General features: G+C 33.5%; 2 protein-coding genes across 20 annotated transcripts; both read right to left on the bottom strand.

Annotated features, from left to right (window-relative positions):
* Nucleotides 1-863: 863 nt before the first annotated feature.
* On the bottom strand, nucleotides 864-9,634 carry LOC113703482 (uncharacterized). Of its 19 annotated transcripts, none has more exons than XR_003451467.2 (8): nucleotides 9,363-9,628; nucleotides 8,613-8,837; nucleotides 6,823-6,931; nucleotides 5,423-5,468; nucleotides 4,948-5,033; nucleotides 3,501-3,559; nucleotides 1,935-2,100; nucleotides 864-1,291 (listed from the first exon to the last, which is right to left on the bottom strand). XR_003451467.2 is itself a non-coding variant. In XM_027224883.2 (8 exons), exons 1-7 carry the CDS (start codon nucleotides 9,428-9,430, stop codon nucleotides 1,998-2,000), a joined length of 696 nt encoding a protein of 231 aa, XP_027080684.1. In that variant the 5' UTR covers nucleotides 9,431-9,628; the 3' UTR covers nucleotides 864-1,291; nucleotides 1,959-1,997. The 19 variants fall into 19 exon arrangements, 8 of the variants coding, with proteins under 8 accessions (XP_027080684.1, XP_071911795.1, XP_027080664.1 ...); XR_011817096.1 differs by having other exon boundaries at nucleotides 864-1,239; XM_027224883.2 differs by having other exon boundaries at nucleotides 1,959-2,100.
* Nucleotides 9,635-10,186: 552 nt separating this feature from the next.
* LOC113694139 (protein NRT1/ PTR FAMILY 4.6-like) lies at nucleotides 10,187-12,905 on the bottom strand. Its single transcript, XM_072072367.1, has 6 exons — nucleotides 12,851-12,905; nucleotides 12,695-12,773; nucleotides 12,092-12,309; nucleotides 11,580-12,002; nucleotides 11,342-11,466; nucleotides 10,187-11,223 (listed from the first exon to the last, which is right to left on the bottom strand). Exons 1-6 carry the CDS (start codon nucleotides 12,851-12,853, stop codon nucleotides 10,353-10,355), a joined length of 1,719 nt encoding a protein of 572 aa, XP_071928468.1. The 5' UTR covers nucleotides 12,854-12,905; the 3' UTR covers nucleotides 10,187-10,352.
* Between the last annotated feature and the right edge of the window lie 8,546 nt (nucleotides 12,906-21,451).

Below are 21,451 nucleotides of genomic sequence, written 5' to 3'. Positions count from 1 at the left end.
CTATAGAATTAAAAGTTTGGGTTTTTATGTGCACTTTGGTGACTGGATGAAGGACTTCTGTTCTTTTCTTCTTAGCAATACTGGATAAGTAACTTGATTCTGAAATTTTAAAATCCCATTTAGGCAAGTGCTCACTACTACACATATAACCAATTAGATTGTTTCAGAAAAAACAAAGAACAGCAATTCTTGCTAAAAGTGTTTAGAAAGTGTTTGAAGCAACAATGATCAATCCCGTTTGGATTGGAGTTTTTAGGAGTTTATTATACAAAAATATATTGTAATGACGTATACGAGTTAAACATGTAATAGAAAAAATGTGTCTAGAGAATATTCTAAAAATTTTTTCTAGAAAACCCGCAATCCAAACTATATATCTTCCAACTGTTGCGCTGTAACTGTATTTGTATAGGTTCTTGCTCCTCCTTCATACTCTGTTTTATTCTCTTTGATGATGTTTGAGAATCTTCTGTTGTACTAAGCTCACACCAAAGATTATTCATGTTCCACATTTCCCCTATATTAGTTGCATTCGATATATCAACTTTTCTCCCCTTTTTTATTTTAGAAGCCTACAATTTCTAAGAACTGTAGTCGGAGAAGAGACATGCAAATAATATGACAAACATAAGTTGATTCCTCCAATTCATTATTGCAGAGTTCTTCTTCTCATTCTATTTTTCTTTCTACAAAGACAGAGAGTTCAAGTGCCACGTTAAGAATTCGATCTCATAAGATATTCTAAGCTGCCTATCTTTCCTTCCAATTCCTTTTGGACATCTAAGTAGTAGCTTTTAACAATGCTATCAATCCTCAAGTATTCCCTTAAAAGGCAATTAACATTTACCAAAATCCTTTAACAATAATGATCCAAACACTCGTAAATTATTGCATTAACAAGGAAAAGGAATGAAGAATAATACCAATGATGAGATCACAAATAGTCACGAGTTCAAGATAAGAGTCTCAAATGCCAGGGACCCTGCTGGTCTATACTTCCAACTTCCAAAGGGGTTGCTCTTCAAAAGTTATTACTACATCATAATGCAGCAAAGTACATTTTTCACATCTACAAGTGACACAGACGTCACTGACTTGATGAAACACTTCCCGAAGGCTGTTGCGTAAATATCTGCACATATCCAAGGGCCCTGCCATATAGGAGTCTTGAATGGGATATGTGTTCAGATGATGCTGAGCTTTGTGCTGGTTTAACTTATTGTAAATCTGCCTAATCTTCTGGGAGTAGAAAAGGAAGCCACAGTAAGGGAAACTGAAATGTTGCTATACGCTGCAAAGACGAAAATAGAATATCTAGCCTTGTTAAAGGTGCCCATTGAATAGTTATGCAGCTGCTGTGGGATAATATTCCGCAAGGTGCTACTACAAAAAGAACAACAGGAAGCAGTAGGTGACTAAAGGAGTCAAATGCTACTCTTGGACGAAACCAGACAGTATTCTTTGGTAAAAAAGAAATGTAAATCTGCACATATTAATACACTCGACAAGCATATTTAGCTCAGAACCCTAATAGGGTGCCTTTAGTTATTGTCATTCAATAACATGGTACACTATCAAAGCATATAAATGGATATGCCTGATAAAGAATAACTTTACAGGTCTCAAATTGGTGTCCATATCTAAGCTCATTGCTTTGCAATGGATACAAAAAATGTTCAAGTTACATGACAGAGAAAACATTAGTTATTCAGAAAAGTGCTAAGAGACCAACCTTTAAAATAGTACCAATTCAATATGGAACTCAGTTGATTCTCTATTTCTATGCATTTTCAAAGTTCTTCTGTACTATTATCAATTTCTTATGTGAAAATATTGCTCAAAAGTCACTTCTAGAAATGACATGCTCATATGCTAATGCTTTTTGTACTATTCTCATGCTTGGCCCAAAAAAAAAATTAATAAAATTATTATACCCAAAAGTGCAGATTTGAGCGAACCTCCAATTAGGTCTGAGAATGAACTCTGGAGACCACTTTTCATTGCAAGACTTTCTGCTGCCTACGAACCCATTTATCATAATCTTGCAGCAGTTGTTGTACATGCAACGGTACTAGTCTGTCCACTAGGGCTTGCATCATTCTGCATGCCATATAATTTAATTTTAGGCTTATGTGCAAATAAAGCTGTCTTTGGTAGTTGAGAACAAAGTTTCCATGTGCCCAAAACTAGAGAAATGCAAAACGAGGGACTACAATTTAAGGCAAAATTCTTTGTCTCTACTGACAAAGTCAAGCAGAGATGCTTTGTGAGGTTGGCAAACCTAAAGAAATTCCGTTGACAGATGAAATCATAAGGCAGAGACAGCACAAATAATCATGCTTTAAAATTAACAAAATATTGCAATATTGCTTGTAAAGAAGTAAAAAAACATTTACACAGTATTACTTGTTTATAAGTTAATTGAAAATATTAGTTCTACAAAATTAAGTGCACCATTTGATCAGGCTTTCAAGTAGTGGCCCTTTGGCTCTGGCCTTGTTGAAAGGTTGGTGTCCAAGAGAAGTTTAATAACAATGTCATAATAGTTTATAAATGAATGAACAATACAAAATTTTAGTACGTTACAACAATTTACCAGAGATGTCAAGTAGATGCTATAACATAAGGTAGGTACAGAATATTTCACTAAAACCTTTGATCTTGTTATAACATTGTTTTGCCTGAAGAAAATAAATGAAAAAATACAAACAAAAAAAAACAGAGAAGAAAAAGAATATAAAAAATGGCCTTTTAGATAACATCATATAAGGAGATAGGACAGCCAGTTTGGAAGATTCAAAGTTGCATCGTTTGGAAGATCTATAACGAAGTAAAGAACCAGACCATTATATTGAATATACACATTGTCTTCCTTTATCTTTTCTTTCACAGAAAATCTTTGCCCCTATCAAAATCCTAGTTGCACTCTTTTGGAAGTCTTCTTCACGTTATTGATACAGAAACAAAAGTGGCAATAAGGAGATAGAAGCGCCATTTTGGAAAATCCAGAGTTACATCTTTTTTCTTGTTTTTTATACCATTACCACTTGTACATTTTACACTATGTTTTCTCTAACATGCGCAAGGATCTAAGTCTGTATCACTGATACTATTTTGCGTACAACAGTATGAAAATAAAAAAAATAAATTAAACCATTCGATAGTCCAATGCAAGTTCTTAGTCATTCTATCAAGCAAACAATTTCCAAGGATAACATTAGTAACATTTGCAAAGAATTGTGGATTCTAGGATAAAGGAAAACCAAGCACATAGCATGCACAATCGAATAGTTCATCACAAGAATGTGAAGCTCATCGACAGTGAGTGACACTTCAGATGAAAGTGGAGAACTTCACAAAAAGAACAGTTGTAGGATGAACTACTCCAGTTCCCACCAACAACCCCCTTCCCAATGCAAAACTAACAAATTGCCTCCCCTTGCTCAAATTTAGAATTTCATATCCATGATGTCAATAAAGTATATTAGATTGGTGCTTACAAATTTCCTGGACCCTCAACAGTTGATTCTGGAAGCAATATGAATGGGTAAGTATAGATCTGCATTAAAATGGCAGTTTGTCAGTTGCACTCTTGGGATGCAAATGCCGATTATTCTTCAACTCCATCGAATGTCATCAGCAAAAGAGCCAAAACAGAAGTTGCTTAAAACATGACAATAGTAAAGTGGCCAGTCATTTCTACTAAACTTAAAAAGGCTCGAACCAAAGTTTGTCATTTCATCCAGTAGAATTAGAGAGAAACTTCATAACATGTGTGATCCAGCCGTAGAATCACTATCCATGTACAGGCTTAATACATTAGCACATCTTGATTAAATGCACAAAAAGTTACATAACACGTACAAAGTGACTCAGGAGCTTCCACTTATTTGCTGATATAAATATGGGCTAATAAACCAAAAATTCAACATATTCTCCCTCTCCTTTCTTGGGGAAGTCAATATGAAAGTGAATTCCACGTAGTTAGTTCCTTATTGACCAGAGATCAAAACCAAATGTGCCCTAAACCAGAGAAATAAAATCAAAATGTGCCCTAAACCAGAGAAATAAAAACAAAATGTGCCCTAAACCAGAGAGACAAAGTATTAAAGAAGTAAAGCAAGTATAAAGATATGACAACACGTTCACTAGTATGACAGATATCAGAATTGCTAAATATGAGTAGCACCAGCTACAGTTAAATTTCAGCCTTTGATTCAGCTTAGCCCAGACAGTGTTTTGGCCACTGAAAAGGACATAAGCTGGAGCAAGACAAAGCTCACTGAGAAATTTTTCTTGTATAAAAACACTTCATCATACATTTAAGGTACTAAAATTCTTTTTTTCTTTTCAGTTCTAAAAGAGGCAAAAAGAATTTGTATGACCTAAGTCTTAGAAATGAAACTCCCAGGACACTAATATTTCTTCAACATAAGAAAATTAATGGGTCAAATAGACCAAATCTGTGACTACAGACATTGCCTTGTCCATAATTATACTAATGGAAGACTATCTTTAGTCAATAGTCAGAGGCCACATCTTATCAATTAAGAGGATTTTGAAAATGATAAGCCAAAACAAGAAAGCATTCCACTTACAAGTCATTTAAAATTCCAATTAATTACAATTTCAATGCTTCAAAGTACTCAATGTATTAGATTCACCTTTTTACGTCACAACCACCACAAGCCAGGGTCGGTGCCTTCCAGGAAAGTCTTGAAGGATACTTTTAGGTCAGTGCTACCTATTCTTTCATTCCTAGATATGATCCTCTGACTAAAATTTGTCATTTAAAGTAGCGATTAAAACTTTCTGGCATGACACACTAAAATTGTGCTTCCTTTTCAATTGGCAATACAGTTAAGGCAACAATAGCTAACTCAAAAAACATGAACACATTATAGCATTTATCCAAGACTTTAAAAGATGTTGAGGAGGAGAAGTGACCTCAAGAGAGATATTCAACTTCACATCAACATCCAGAAAGGACTTGGAATCCACTGTTTCCCAGGTTATGTGATTTCTCATAGATGCTGCAAGTTACAACAAAGAAAAGTAAAAATTGTTTAGGCACCTTTCTTATTTAAATATAAAAATTTCCTTTAAAAAAAAAAGGAATTTATCCTTTGCAGGCATATATGATATAAGCATCAAAGATCACTTTGGTGCAGTAAATTAGTAGATTAATTGCGCCCATATTACTGGAAGAATATCAAACAAGCCAAACCACAAGTTGTGCCTAAAATGCTTGAACATTATTGATTTAGAAAAGCATTTCAAATCACATGTTGTAACATCTCAGTGAGTGTAGCTAACATGAACATCATGCTTCTCTTACTAGGGCTACATAATTTGTTGGTTTACCTAATTTTGAGCCAAATAAGCATGAGACAATTGGACTTCAACTAATAGTCAAAGATACCTGAAAAGCGATCATTCTGCCTCTCCAAAAGTTCCGAGCCTTCAAACTGCAATTAGTATTAAGTGTATGTCAATGACTAAAATTGAATAAACTATGCATGTAAGACCAAAGATACTCAAAGTTCAATGTCTGCAAGCATGATATTAGAATGTTTACCAACATATGCTGTTCTGGGAAGTGACAAATATACACATGGAACATTTAGAATAGTAAAAAGATGTAGTAAATTATGAGATGTTCTGATAAGACAGAAGAGAACATGGTGAGATACGAAAATCTTAGGTTAGATTTCTTCATTTACAGGAAAAAAGATTTTAACGTGTGCACAAGAAAAAGGAAAGATCTCTAACTTTGCACTTAATAAATTTTAAGATATTGTTTTAGATTCTTTAAACAATCTGCTGAAAGTAACTGTTTGTTTGCTCTGGCTCTAGTTATTAGGTATAGTTTATGCTATTTAAACTCTATTTGGAGTTTAAATTTTCAGACCGTCCAGCAATGACTTGATAAAAAATGAATGACTTCAGTGTGAGAGTGCTTAATGACAAGCACGAGATCAAGCAGACAGAGAGTTCAGAGGCCTGTAACTTTAGCACTCATTTAGCTCCCTAAGAGTAAGATTACACATTCCAAAGCATGTTCCTTGAAAAAGCATAAAAGAACTCAACCAATGGAACAGTCTACTAGGAGTTGTTTTGAGTCTATCTTCAATACCTATCTTGGTCACAACTACAACTTATCTTAGGCTGCAGCAAAGTAGTCTTCAATTTGACTCTTCTGTTCCAATATTTTGTGAATTCAACAGAACAGTGAATAAAACAAAATTTAAGAGTAAGTAAACTATAGATGAAATATGCATCTTTCTCATTCAGAAAGAGTAGAGATCAAAATTTGTCGTGACTCAAACTTAAATCCTGTTTCAAAAACCACAAAAAGATGTCACCTTGATGTACAGAAAGGAATACACCTTGAACAGGCTTTACCAACATTTTTCTCAAAAGAGGAGCACCCAAGACCACCTTGTCACTAACCTCTTGGCTTTAGTGCAACAACTTATACAAAAGATGTTCTACAGCTTAACTATTTTTCAGTAGCGATTCCCAGAAGAATATTTTTGGAATTAATTGTGAAAAAAAAGAAGATGTTACATTCTAATTAAAAAAAGAAAGCAAAAAATTCAGCTACATCAATGGAGCAGGATTCACACAAATATGCTAATTTAAGAAATGTTATCTAGACATCCATGTACTGTTTACATTCTGAAAAGGAATTCTTATTGCCAATATCATAAACATGTTTTCTCAGTTCCACAAACATATTCATCCAATTGTATTTTGTGTTTTCCAAGGAAGCCTAATCTTTTCACTCTTGTGAGATCCTTATCTTCAAATTAATATTACCTTGCAGGACAACAGTTCAACCATGCAATCTTCTTCAGTTGACCTCACTAGTAAGTCCAGCACAGGGGCAACCTCAAAGTTCAGAAGTTGAATTTGTGGCAGGATGCACCTTCAAGGAGTGAGAAATTTTGTCTTAGACGATTGGTTTGCCACTGTTTACGCAATAAAGCACCATATAAAACATCTTGCAGGAAAGGCAGAAGTGGGTATTGCCCCATAGCAGCTGACCCTCAGTTAAGTTAAACATAGTCTTTAAACAACAACATTCAATGAAATACAGAGACAGTCCTATAGATGCTTAATATGGTGCCAAACTACACTTCTAAGTACAGCTCATTTTCTCAGGACATGTTATGCAGTAAGCTAAATTCTAACAAAACTATTAGGAAAAAATTTTTTTGGAAGGTATCTTGGAAGTGTTATTTCAGCAACCAAAAAGAAAAAGAGAAAAAGTAATGGACGTTTATTTTAAGGAAATTCAACGTAACATGTAAAGGAGGACCAAGCCCTACATCCATGCTGACAAGAAAACAAAGGAAAATAGTTGCAATGGGAGCAGAACAAGAGACAATAAAAAGAAAGTGCCATTTCCACTAAAAGTAATATGGTATGCTAGTACATGACAGATGCATTACTGTGAGAAGTTTAAAGGACTTCATCAGGCATTCATAGAAGAAATGGTTAAGTAGACATTCATTTTGGAAAGAAACAATGAGCAGCAACCATGGCATTGAGGAGTTATGTAGTTCTACTGAGGCTGCAGAGAGGAATGGCAACATAGATAAACTTTTTGTGCTGGAGGCAATTGGAATAAATACTAGATATTAGGAGGTATCAATTGGTGCTAGAACCTCTAAAAGGGAATCACCTAATCTTTTAGAATTGCCAGGCTACCGGAGTTATGGCTGGAAGCACGAGGAGAAACAACAGTGGTCTGACATGCAAATGAACTCAACATTTTTTAGGAATTTATGCAGAACTGTGATGGAAGTGATATTATTAATTAAGTTTAAAGTGTCATTGGCATTTTTTCTGTTAAATCCTTCTTTGGCCATCCTTTGAAAGCATCTCTCTAGTCAAAATGTAATTTCTCTTCAACAGGATGCCAAGAACTCACACACCAAAAAGGTGCAGTTATTCTTTGCTTTGGCATGCTTTTAGCAAAAGCATCAGAAGAGGTGACTGCCTCAAAATAACGTGGAGACTGTGAACCATCTACTTGTATGTTGGGAACTCACAACATGTATATAAATTTTGCAATTTGGTATTTGCGCTGCCCAAGTGCTGATGCCTAAAGAAAAGTGCAACCAGCCCAAAATAAAGTGTTTTATGAGTTCTTGTTTATCCAAAATATTTGCTGGGTAGGACAGAGATCTCCTTGGCATTTGCTATGAAGTTTAACAATCACATGTTTCAACTGCACATTCACCAAAAGGAACGTCTTTGACATCAAAGGAGTCCATTAGATCAAGAAGGATCTAGAGATAAATCCAGAAATCCCCAGGTCAAGCCACACTTCCACCCATAGGACATCGTGGCCACCAAAAAAAAGAGAAGAAATGAAGAGCAAAAAAAAAGGTGGATGAGAAGAGCAAAGCCAAGGATTACATTTTACACAATGCCAACGCCTGCCATACAATATAAGCCTTAGACTTGGTAAGAATATAAAATTGAGCCCTATTACGACACGTTCTACTTTGTAAATGAAGATATCGAAGCAAACCTGCAGATGTTAAGTAAATACCAAAAATTATGTATCACTCAGGAACAAGAAGAGGAATTAAGCCAACCTGTACAAATTTGAATCAAGGGATTGAAAACTTTGCAAGGACCTTGTATTCAGTATTGCTTCAACACCAGAAGGATGATTCAGAAATTCACTTATATGGCCCGCACCTATCTTGCTATAACTTGGCACTAGAATCCTTTCTTTCTTTCTGGCAGATAGATTTGCTTTCCTGGCATTTGATTCTGACAACTTTGCTCTACTTGCTCTGACAACTCCAGTTCTCCTACTAAACAAAATCCATTCTTTAAAACAGCTATACCACTAGGAATGACAAATCGAATAGTTTTGTTTTCTGTAAATTCAAAAATTAAACAAAAATCTGAGAACCGTTTTTCTGTTCTGGATTAAAGACTACAAATTTATTGCTATTACAAGTAAAGAAAACAAATTTAAGTTGAATTAGACATCTAACCAACACAATAGCACTTGAGCAAAGCTGCGGAAATTCTCTATACCATCCCGTGAAAAATTCAAGGGATTTATATCCCTTAACCAGCATTGACAAAGCAATGGTTTTTAAACTCTAAACACAGCATTTTGGCCTTATGTATTATCAAACAAGGCCCAAACACAAATATACACAGATAGAATAGATAAAAAAGAATAATCAAATCAACCCAGAAAAGATGATTGCTGCAGAAAGATAGGAGCATAGCACAGTTGAATTGCTAAAGAAGAAAAATGTGAAAGAAATTCTTAAAGGAAGTGGGGAAACCCACAAGAAAAATCAAGTTTATATGGCATGATTTACCTGGAGATAAGGGATTGATGGGGAAAAATGGATGGAAATGAGGATAGTAAAGCTTTTGCTGCAGTCATTGCTGTAGAATAAGTTTATGTGGCCCAAGAAGAACTAAAGTTGGTTGCTTGTAATACAAATTTAAAGAACATGGCTTTCATATCTTGTTGCATGTTAGTTACTAACAACGGTTTCCAGCAAAGATTTTATTGTATTGATTTGTACATTAAAGTGTTCATCACCACAAAAAAGAGAAGATTAGTTAACTGTCTCTATGATATTTGTCCATATACTCTGCCTAATTCCTCTTATTTGTAAAATTACCAAAAATCCCTCTATAAACATAAATAACATATTGCCTATTGTTTTCTCTACTTGACAATTGGGGTGGGACGGTTCAAAAAAAATACACCATGAATTGTTTTTGAAAAAAAAGTATTTGAAAATTTGAAATTCAAAAGAACGTCATTTTATTTTATTTTTTATTTTCTGTAATAGAATTTTGTTAGTAATTTATTTCAAAAAGATTTTTAGTAATTTTGTTATAGTAATTTTATTTATTTTAAGCCCTAAAGAAATAATCAGTAAAAGCATGACAATTAATTAATGAGACAAAACTTTGGTTTAGGCATTAATGACATAACCTATTCAAATTGTTTAAAATTTGAATTGGGTCGAGAATCTGAATTTAAATATCTTTTAGATTTTCAAATTACACATTTTAATTTTTCTAACGTTAAACTATAGTAGCAATTGGAGATCGGTAAATATTGAATTGCATTGAAAAATAAAAAAGAGAGACAACATATTATGTAGGACAAAAAAAAACAAGAATATTGACATTACATAGCTTTATATTGCAAACAAATGATGATTTGCAAATTACACAAACTTTATTGAAAAGGAAATAAAAGAATGCTAAAGCCATAATAATCAAGAACTGAAATGCATGACCAAATGCAATCCTTGCTCAATTCCACAATTTCCATCTTCTGCAGCTTCTTATTCTTTATCCTCAATTGATGTCTTCTGTCCGAGGAGTGGATCAATAGCCTTGTCTTCAGCTTCAGAATTCTTTGAATCTGACTTGTACTTGTACCATGAAGACCAGTAGAGATAGTTAGCAAAGTTGAGAAAACTTAGGATGGCAAGAAACCAGTAGAAAAGCTCCAACTTATTCTGGTTCAGATATGGTGCCTCTAACCAGCCTTGTTTGCTTGGAGTGACCCTCTTGGTAACAGCATTAACAATGCTGACAAAGGCAGTACTCAAGAAATATCCAAATGAGAGAGATAACAATGCAAAAGAAGTAGCAAGAGATCTCATCCCATTGGGAGCTTCCTTGTAAAAGAATTCCATCAGTCCAACCATTGCAAACATGTCTGCAATTCCGAAAACACCATACTGGAAAGCAAGCCAGAAAAGGCTCATTTTCTTAGGCGGAACCAGCAGTGCTTGATCCCTTCTTTTGACCTCAATAACTCCAGCTATTCCCATTGAGATAATTGAGAGCACAAGGCCAACGCCTGCACGCTGAAGTTGTGTGATACCTGATGGATGGCCTGTGATTTTTCGTGCGAGTGGGACGATTAAGAACTCGTAGAGTGGTATAAGAATAGCCATGAAAAGAAGTGGGATCACTGGAATTGAAGCTGTAGGGATCTGTATGGATCCTATATGAGCATCCATGTCGTATCCTTGAAGAACTGAAAATGTCTGCAACTGAGCCAAGCATGTATTCATTATAACTGTGCTCAAAAGTATTGGGAGCATTCTTGTCAGTATTTTTACTTCTTCCACTTGTGTCACTGTGCATACTTTCCAAGGCTGTGGAGACATCTCGTCTTTAAGGACGGCAGCCTTGTCTAAAATCCTGTTAAACAAATGATCTTATTCAAAGAAATTGCCAATGCAATTGAGTTACTTACAGTGTCTAATTAGCGCAGAGCCCATATACTAATTCCAACTGTTTCAACTGAGTGATGAACTACCTGAATTGGCTAGTGTGTGCAATCGCTTCTTCAGATGCATCTCTTTCTTTGTCATCAATCTCATATAACTCATTGGAATTTTCTGGTACTGATAATTTTCTGTTTCGAATGGCTGCAACAATAACCTGGAACACCATGTCATAATGGAGGACAACAATGAGTCAATAAAACGTTAAACTCAAGTATTCAAAGGAGATATGCATAATGCATGTATGGTGGAAAGTAACAGCAAATTAACCTGAGATATCTTTATCAGAGGGCTTGTGGCTAGAGGTTGGTAACAGTAGAAAGGCTTTCCAAGTGCAAGAACTGCAAAACCGACAAATGCACCAACCAAACCAATGAAAAATCCCCAGTACCAAGCTTTGTTCATTGCTACCCAGACCACAGCAGTAACACCTATTATTGATCCAATGTTTACACTGAACTGATAATAGTTGAAATAGCTTGCAAGTCCCTTAGCTCCCTTTGGATCTTTTGAATCAAATTGATCAGCACCAAGTGCTGCAACTGATCCCTTAACTCCACCACCACCAAGAGCTAATAGACTAATGGATGCGTAAAACATGACAGCTTGACCACCTTTCACACAAGTTGATTTTTGGCAAGGATCAGGCTGGAACTTATCAGAATACGCTTGGATGGTGAGCAAAACCAACCCCTGAAGCAAAGAACATCATAAGATCAGTGCGAAAAAGGGAGTGAGGAAATGCTCATCAGCTAGCCAGATTTCATGTTTATGTAATTTACCAGGATTTCCAAGAATCCAAACAGTAAGCATGTGTAGAGTCTGTTCAAGTAAGTGTCTGATATGAAACCTCCCAATATTGTGAGCAAGAAAGTTGATCCCAAGAAATTTGTGAGGGTGTTTGCAGAAGTGGATGGATTAAATTGCATCACCAAATGAAAGTAGAGAACAATTGTCGACATGTTGGCGACGAATCCAATATTTTCCAGAGTTGCCAAAACTAACAAGAAGACAGCAAAAAATAGATATTATTTTCATCCATGAGATAAACTTATTCCCCAGTTGTATAAACATGCATTTGAGGAGCAACTTCACACACACACACATGTATATTTTAGTTTGAATTTGGAAGGGTCAAAATCTGAGTTTTATCCTAGCATTGCAAGAAAGATAAACTTTCTAGTCAAGGAAAATATGATGAATTTTTAAGTCTTAGAAGTGACAGGAAAAATCTTAAAAATCTTAAAAGTGTCATGTTACATTACATGCTACTGTCACGTAGTATACCCTGACTCTCTAATATTTCTGTGCAATTGTCTTTCCATTGATACATCATACATCAGCTATTGATAAAAAGGCCTACAAATTTAAACTTACAAACTCACCAAATACAAATATGCAAGCCCTGAATCCACCTTTTTTCTTGTTCCCTGAACTCATTGAAGATTGGATGGTCTTTCCATCCTGCCAAAAAAAAAAAAACCACTTGATGTCAATGAATAGTAAGTATTTGTTTGCTTTCCTAGTATTAAGCATCATACCATCTTTCTATGGCTCAAATGCACTCCACTTTAATTGTGAAATGCTGAATATACTTCAAATGCTTCATGGAAAAAGACCTCATGGGATTGCCTATTTATGCGTTCAAATTCAGTACCTCATCCAACTCTAGAGAATGATTATCATATTCTCAATTTTGTGCCTTTATGCATCCCTTCATTGCTTGCCTGACTTCTAAAACTAGACGAATTTACGTGAGTCCAAATAAAAGTATAGTTTTCTTCATTCGGTCAGACTGACAAAATATCAGCACAGACATCAATTGATAAATGTCCAAGGCTACTAGAATCAAGCAATAAAATACTTATGTTTCTTAATTGTTTAATGTTTTTGGGTCTTTGTAATATGGTGCAGTTTGATGATATATATATACATATATATATATATATATATATATGTATGTATGTATATAGGATAGTGTACAAAGGGATTTCCAACTAGATGAAAATTCTTTTATACAAACTACAAAACATATTAGTGCATCCTAGGTCAAAAAGAAGTACATTGGACTAACAAATTAGCTGGGAATTAACCTTTTTTTTTAATGTATGTTGCAGTACCAAATACCAAGATATCACTCCAGTCGCTGTTGGAAACATTGTTCCATTTCGTTGGTTTCAATTCTATCCTTCAAAGAGAGATTTTTTTTAACACTTTTTGTGTGCAATTTTTTTAAACACTTTGTTTTTACTGTAATTCTATCCTTCAAAGAAAGATTAATTAGCAGCATCTTTTATATATAACTTCAACACTTTTATTTATGATTTAGTATATTTTGCAATTTCTTTAGATAGCTTTCAATTTACTTTGAGATGTTATCTTTTTTTAAAATTTCTTGCATGTATTTCCTAAGTGGAAATTTCGTTTCTAATATGATTTAAATATTTCAAAAAAAAAATGCCAATGTTTAAAAGAATTTTTCAAAATATCAAATTTTCTAAACAGTATTGAGAAATGATACAAGTAAGAATGTCCCACTATCTTTAGCATTTTCAGGTAGTGTGTAAACAATAATATGAATCTCCCAATTAATTAAATTAGCTTGTCAATACTTTGAAGCAAAAAACTAGCAATAGTGGTAATTTGTTTTGCCTTTTGTTTTGGCCAAACAGAAGTATGCCTACAAGGAATGGCCTGGCTTCATGAGAAAATACAACAAAAAGGGTTTGGGAGGAATTAGAATTTTTTTAATGAAATTTATCCTGGAAGTCATTTGGAATTCTTCAAAATTGTCAGGTATTTTATGCTAAATCACAATCATCTGCTAATTACGGCTTTTAATTGCTCGTCTTATAGCGAAGATTCCATTCTCCTTACCTATTGTTCCTTTCACATTGTATTTTCCTTCTTCAAAAAAAAAAAAAAAAGATTATGTGCTCATGTTTAGTGTTTATATATGGAAGCATAATAATATTGACCAAAAAAAACTTTTTATCCATCAAAATTAACGTCATTTTTCCGTATCACACTTGAACTTCTTTGCAAACTAAATAAATATATATATTTTCTTGCATAAAAAAAAGGACAAACTCTCATGTATTTCAAAATTTGTCCCACAACAATCTAATATTTTTCAAAAGTATATCTAAAACTTGGGGTCCAATTAAAAAATTCTCATAGAAAGAGAGTATTGAGCCAATTCGGTTTGGGTGTATTGGTTATCAAATAAAGGGTTAATTCCACTTTGTCCCCCCAAACTTTGGATGATTACCCACTTCAGTCCTTAAACTTCAAAATGGGACACTTAAATCCCTAAACTTATAAAATGGGACACTTAAATCCCTAAATCCTTATAAAATGGGACACTTCGACCACCAATGGCATTCAGGATTTGTTAACAATTTTCCTTAAGTGGGAGGTATTTATAAGTTTAAGAACTGAAGTGGGTAATCATCCTCCTTTGAAATGCAGACACTTTGCTGTAGAAAATTTAAAATTTTACCTACAACTAAACACGAGATCCACCTCATTTCCTGTATCGTTAGTGCATAGACAAGAAGAACCCTTCAAAATTATGTATGTAGTGCTTACTACCTAGAGGGACAAAATTATCATGAGATTTTTTATAATATCACTTAGCCTTATTGAGATTTCAAAAATATCACTTATCTTCCTCAATTTTGCAAAATGATTACACATGCCCTCACTTAAGACTTTATTCACATATCAAATAAACGGACCTCAAAAAACTAAAGGAAAAAATAAACAAAAGTCACTTCTTTATATTCCCCATCTCCCCAACGTTCCCTCTCAATCAATTTTGAATGATTAAGATATATCTTTAGTGATAGTGGCAGTTTAGTCAATTCTATTTTTTATATTAGCGATTGTACTGGATATCTATGTAATCTCTTTGGTCAGTTTGTTAGATTTCTTAATTAAGTTTGTTCAACTTGAAGGTTCGAGTCATGGGTTAGGAAGAAAAAGAGAGTTTATGAGGAATTGGTTTTGGACATATAAATTTGGGTTGCTGTTAGCGTATTTATCTACAAACACATTTTTTTTTTCAAATAAAGCTATAATTTCCTTTGAAAAAATGTAACGCCTTCCTACATTATTGTTTAGGGTTTTCATTTAAAAATTATATTATTCTTAAGCTTTTGTAAGACAAACAATAAAAATAAGGGATGTATGTGATATTTTTAAAATCTCAAGAGTATAAAGTGATGCTATCAAAAAATTTAGGGGAAGTCTATAAGACTAATTCTTTGTAGGAAGGTAACTTTTTGACAATTTAAGTACTCGCCTAGTTATAAGTCTCTTGTGGGACCTCAAAGGATATCGGCTTTTGGGGTTCTCTCGGGGTTTAGGTTTGTACAAATTGACGTAAGCTCTTTTGGGCTTCCAAAAAAAAAAAAAAAGTACTCGCCTAGTCCCAGATAGGGCCATGCTATGCACACAACTCTTTGCGATGTTTATACAAATACAACATACGAGATATTCATTAGTGCAGCTTCATTGGATTGAATTTACTTTGTTGTTTATTAGGGGGAAAAAAATTAACAAACGATTATCCATGCTGTTAAATATGTCCAAATCAAAGGTTGTCAGAACCATTTTAAATACTTATTAAGTCCTTTAAAATCTGTATTTATGTCAATTGAGCCCAACAAAAACCAATTTCATCAAATCTTAATCGGAATTATTGTTCCATTGTTGCCTCTTGGCTTATAAATTTGTATGAATTTCATCCATAGTAAGTGAAACAAATTTAATATTTGGGGGGCAAATAGCATTAATTATTGTCAAAAAAGTAAAATTAAATAGTGAATGAAAGTTAACAAATTAAAAAGGAATGACCACTAAAATGAGCTAAATTTAACTCTATTCCACGAGAATTTAAGACATAAACTAGAAGATACTCAAAGTCAGGTATCCAATCCAATTTGATTATACTAGAAATGCAATGAAAATCAGCAATCTTGAAAACATTTGAGACCGGATTCTATATATATTCCTACTCTTATTTCAAAAAGTTGAGTTTACAATTCATAGCAACTCAAAAACTAATCATGGGCTCTGCAATAGCATTTTTCGGGAGTGTGAATATGAGGCCTTGCGCAATAGCCTCCATCAGGGTATCCTCTTTTATCACAATCTGGAAACTGAGAGCATAAACCTTGTTATATCAGCCTTATGACGTTTGTTTCATCTGCCACAACAATTGCTGTAGTACAAACACATGAGAAAAGAAAATATCAGTAACAAATTTTGGACATACAATTAACAATAAACTCCATGAATACTGTTGGTAGCAATTATTTTGGCCCAAAAAAAAAAAAGAAAGAAAGATTTTGTTTAATGAAGCCCTCGTTAAGACAGGTTTCAAATACTTATTTTTTCGAAATAGTGAAGTTAAACGGTAAAGCGTTCAAATGCGAGGGAGGGGTAATGTATGTGCATTCAAATGATAAGTTTAGTGTAAATTAAATGTACTAAGTACTAACGAGTGCATATTGGCGGTCAAGAACTTTTTAAACAGAAAGGAAAAAGAAAAACTCTTTGAAAAATGTCTAATTCTATTTTTCATGTTCCCTTGTCGCTTAATATGGATGAATTTTCACCTGAACTTGAAAGGAGATGTAACAAAGCATTCCCACTAGGGTGAATGCTCTAATAACAATGGAGATGGCACTCACAGCCTTTTCTTTTCTTTTTTTTTTTTATAAATGCTCTAATAGATATTAGAAGAGATGAGATGTTATTGTTTGTTAATTGGAAATGATGTTGCTCTAACGCCTACTTATAGGGCATCAAGCATTTAAAATTTAGAGAAGGTCATAAATTCGTGACTATTGCTGTTCATGTTGTTATGGAATGTGTTTAGTCTAACTATTGCGTTTTTCTGTTTTAGCCAAACACTTGAATAAAACAGGCTTGAAAAGGAAACTATCCAGAAAAGGAAAAAAAATCTAGGTTCCTAACATGAAAAAATCAGTAATATTAATAGGACAGGTTTATAAGGATATGGTATAGGCTGGAGATATTGTCGAAGCAATAAGCTTTCTCCTACAGCAAATTTTACTCAAATGTCCAAAATTTCCTCCACCAGTCAATTCCGTATATTTTTCTTGATTTTCCTAAGCCCATTAAGCACTGACTCATTCTTCTCGTCAATCGTTTTTATTACCTTCTTCTCTATCTGTCTCTTTCTGTCATTAATTCATCAATTATTTTTATGATTTACTAACTTGGCTTTGGCTTTAATATTTTTTCATATGCTAATTCCATCTCTCTCCAATTAAGTTTTTTCCTATTCTTTTTTTTTCCTTCTTCTCTATCTCTCTATCTCTCTCAGACTACACAGATTAATTCACCAACTATTTTCATGATCCCAACTGAACCGAGAGAACCGACGGGGACTGAATCACCGTCGGACCATACGGGTGCACCACACACTAGTATGGATTGAGAAGAAGCTACGTGGTTGCACATTGATGGGAGGTAAGATTTGAACTCTTGATATCTCATCCCACAATACATGTGGTGGTAACTCCTCTAAAGGAAGTTGGTTAATTATTTTCATGATTTACTAACTTGGTTTTGCGTTTAAGGTTTTTTTATAGGGTTTTCACTTAACACATCTAATATTCACATAACATATCATGTGTGTGTATATATATATATAATAATAATTATTACTTTTTCTTGCATTTATATACCTTTTCTATTTAATTTTACCTACTCTTCCTTATATTTATTTATTTTTTTAATTAATCTTATATTTCTAAAAATATAACACCTAAGTACCCGTTAGACGGACCGTTTTCCATGTAGGAAGGGTCAAAGGTCCTTTACCCTAATCGGTGAGTGAACATTTTCCTTAGTGCTTGGTATTACTCATATGAAAAAATGAACAGTATAATTTGCACTCATACAACCTGCTACTTGAATACATAAGAAGCCCTGCTGACCGCGGACCTATAAAGTACTACTTGATATCTTGTGCACTAAGTACTACTTAATAAAGTACTACTTGATATCTGTGGTCCAGTGGTTACTGCCCAACCTTCTAAGGTTTGGTGGCGTTGGAAGGTCAAGTTCGACCCTTGTCTTTCACAAAAAATTATCGTAATATGTGACAATTTTCATTGACCACCTTCGACCAAAAAAAAAAAAAAAAAAAAGATATCTTGTGCACACTTAGTGCTGACCTGTTACATGTTGAGCTTGCCACTTGGCTGACACTTGTCCTTGTCTCTTCAAAGTGTACGTGTGTTTTGTGTACAAGGAGAAGAAATATTCCTCTTCTTTGACGTAGAAAAAAGAAAAATAATCACTTTTCGCTTTACATTTTCATGCCTTTGCTAGGGAGGAGGGGCAAGCAACCGATCCTGAAGATTTGTGACCAAGATTTGATTAAAAAAAATATAAGATTCAGATTGCATCTTGTACATCATTTTTTACATCATATATGAGATCAATAAAATTTTGTTTTATAATTACACGTTATTGAAAATGAATTACATCGTGTGCATATAAAATTACATTTTGTGCATTTTACATAAATAAAAGTGAATTACATCGTGTGCATATAAAATTACATCTTGTGCATTTTACATAAAATCAACTCGAACGGTTTCTGACAACCGGTCGGCCCCATGTCCTTTTGCTAGTATCATTTTAATCAAATTAATTCTTTGAAGGTAAGTTTTTATATGTCCATGGTCTTTTATTTTAGTGCCCCGTGTTTCTTTTGGATATTAATGTTTTTCAGTAAAAGTTAAAGCTTGTATCTTTTTCTCTCGTGCCCTCTTCCAAAAGACTAGTAACGTTGTCAAAACTGAGCTTTTAATGTCATAGAAAATTTTTGATTATATACCAATTTACGCTTCTCAAGTCAAATCAAATATCATCACAGTTTTGACTTGAGATAGTAGACTTCTTTTTTTTGCAAAAATGGCTATCGTTTCCCTTCCCTAAGGATGATCTCTAATTTAATTGCACAAGAATATCCAAATCAACAAATCAAAACATAGTTTAAAAAGTATGCAAAATTAAATTTTCATCCGCTAAAGTTGTATCAAAATAAAAAATTTGCAATTCAGTAGAATAAAATAAAAGGGGTGATATTTGTATGTCGCACAGGGCTTATCTAGTGCGTCTTACTCTCTCCGTGTGGTTGGCGGGCTATTGTACAAGATGGAATTTACCCAATGCACATTCTCGAGTAGCGGCTGTGGGTTTTCTTGTCAACAAAAAAAATAAATAAATAAATAAAAGGGATGACATAGTAAAATAAATTGCTATTATTCATCAAAATAAGGTTATACATTCCATAGTAACTCAGAATCATCACACAAAGATCACACAATTCCAAGGCTTCTTATAATTCAATGGGCTATGCAATAGCAATTAACGTAGGGTGAATCAATAGAAGGCCTTCTGCAAACGCCTCCATCAGGGTATTTTTCTTTCTTACAAGTTGCAATACACTCTGGAATTGTTGTGCATCGACCCTGGTATATCAGCCATGTCTCATTTGTTACATCGGCCATGACAATTGCTACAAAGTACAAGGAAAAAGAGAAAAGAAATTATCAGTTTGTCAAAAAAAAAAAAATCACTTGTGGTAATAGTTGTCATTAAATCTTTTGGAAAAATGTCTAATTTTAACTTTTATATTGAGTTTGTCCTTTAATTTTGAATTGATGAAAAACAAAAAGAAAAGGAGATTAGTAATTTGTTTAAGGTATACTTTCACTTAATTACTTTTTTTTGTTTTGCATATAACCTTAACCAAAAGGAAAAAGAGTCTTTACCTGGACCAGAAAGCAAACCATAACAAAGCAACCCCATGAGAATGGATGCTCTAAAGATGATACCCATAGCCATTCTTGCAGTTGTTTGGCATGTGAATGCCAGGCAATAGAGCCGAAGAAGAGAAGAATTGTGCTTTTGAGTCCTATTTATGGCAGATGCAGGATTTGAGAGATTCCAATGTCCATAATTACATTTATTGCTATGGTCCATTTCCTTATGGAATTTGTTTATAGACATAATAGATATTAAGGGCATTGATTGATTAACTTTTCAAATTGGAATATCTTGTACTAATGTCTTAATTTATTTTAATTGTGTCATGTACAGATCTTATGATTTTCTTTTTATACTTAATTACCTTCCCAAACCTCTTTTCCAATTGTTAGAAACAGATTTAGGTTGATATATTTTTGGCTATTTTCCGTTGATAAGTCTTCTTTATTGTCCACTCCAAAAGGTCTACCTTTAAGCAATTGTTTTCTTGCCAATTAGCACTTCAAAATTTTTATATATACCCAATTTAATTAAAGTTATTATTTATTATTATAAAGAAAATACTATTTGTTACTTTTCTTTCTTAAAAGGCTAAGAAGTTGTCCTTTTTAATTAATGTTTTACTTGTGAATTTATTTAGGTCCATTTTTCTTTTTCTTTTTTTTTTTGTATGTGAGATTGAAAGTTTTAATTTCTTTTAGCTTCTTTAAAAGTATATTGAGCCATCCATCAATAGCATGAATTTTGTTTAGTTCGTCTTGCACTGAGTAATTTCTTAAGATTGGAGACCAAATTAGTTTTAATCAAATCATAAAGAGCCAAATTAATTCATTTCGCTTCCCATCTCTATGGATTGGAGCCTCCCTTGAATAAAAATAAAGAAACGAAAAAATAATTCATTCTCAAGCAACAGCAAGTTAAATTTATTTGACGAAACAATCTCCACCAAATATACAATGCAATTTGAAAAAAAAAATTTATTTTACTTCTATATTATCTACTTTTCCCCTATAGAGGACATTCTTGAAAATCCGATGAAAAATATAGGAAAGTGAAGGAAAGTTAATTATTTTTTCCCTTTGTGGTTGTCTTGTTAGTAGGAAAGTCAGAAAATTTTCTGTCTTTTTCTCCATTAGATTTTGTAGGAAAATAGTTAGTTAGACACATTACTCAAAATAACTATCACTAATTTTCAAAACTTTCCATTTTCTCTTAATAAAGTGATTTATTAAGTATCACATTCTTACTTATTAGTTTTTTTCTTACTAATGTCATTTAGTTTAGCTAATTTTTCCCTTATTACAACATAAAATAGGGTTCCAAAA

This window comes from Coffea arabica, chromosome 1e (assembly GCF_036785885.1).
Source record: "Coffea arabica cultivar ET-39 chromosome 1e, Coffea Arabica ET-39 HiFi, whole genome shotgun sequence".
Lineage (NCBI taxonomy): Eukaryota > Viridiplantae > Streptophyta > Magnoliopsida > Gentianales > Rubiaceae > Coffea > Coffea arabica.
This window is presented reverse-complemented; position numbering and strand designations above follow the sequence as displayed.

Excerpts from the sequence above, each read along its gene's own strand:
- LOC113694139 (XM_072072367.1), bottom strand. Across the intron at positions 12,003-12,091 it reads TTGGATTCTTGGAAATCCTG|GGGTTGGTTTTGCTCACCAT; the intron begins GTAAATTACATA and ends TCTTTGCTTCAG. Across the intron at positions 11,467-11,579 it reads CTCTGATAAAGATATCTCAG|GTTATTGTTGCAGCCATTCG; the intron begins GTTAATTTGCTG and ends ATGGTGTTCCAG.
- LOC113703482 (XM_072055683.1), bottom strand. The coding sequence starts at position 9,430 with ATGACTGCAGCAAAAGCTTTACTATCCTCATTTCCATCCATTTTTCCC. Across the intron at positions 3,560-4,947 it reads AGTTGAATATCTCTCTTGAG|ATCTATACTTACCCATTCAT; the intron begins GTCACTTCTCCT and ends ATTTTAATGCAG. Across the intron at positions 1,384-3,500 it reads GTTGAGGGTCCAGGAAATTT|TAGCACCTTGCGGAATATTA; the intron begins GTAAGCACCAAT and ends TTCTTTTTGTAG.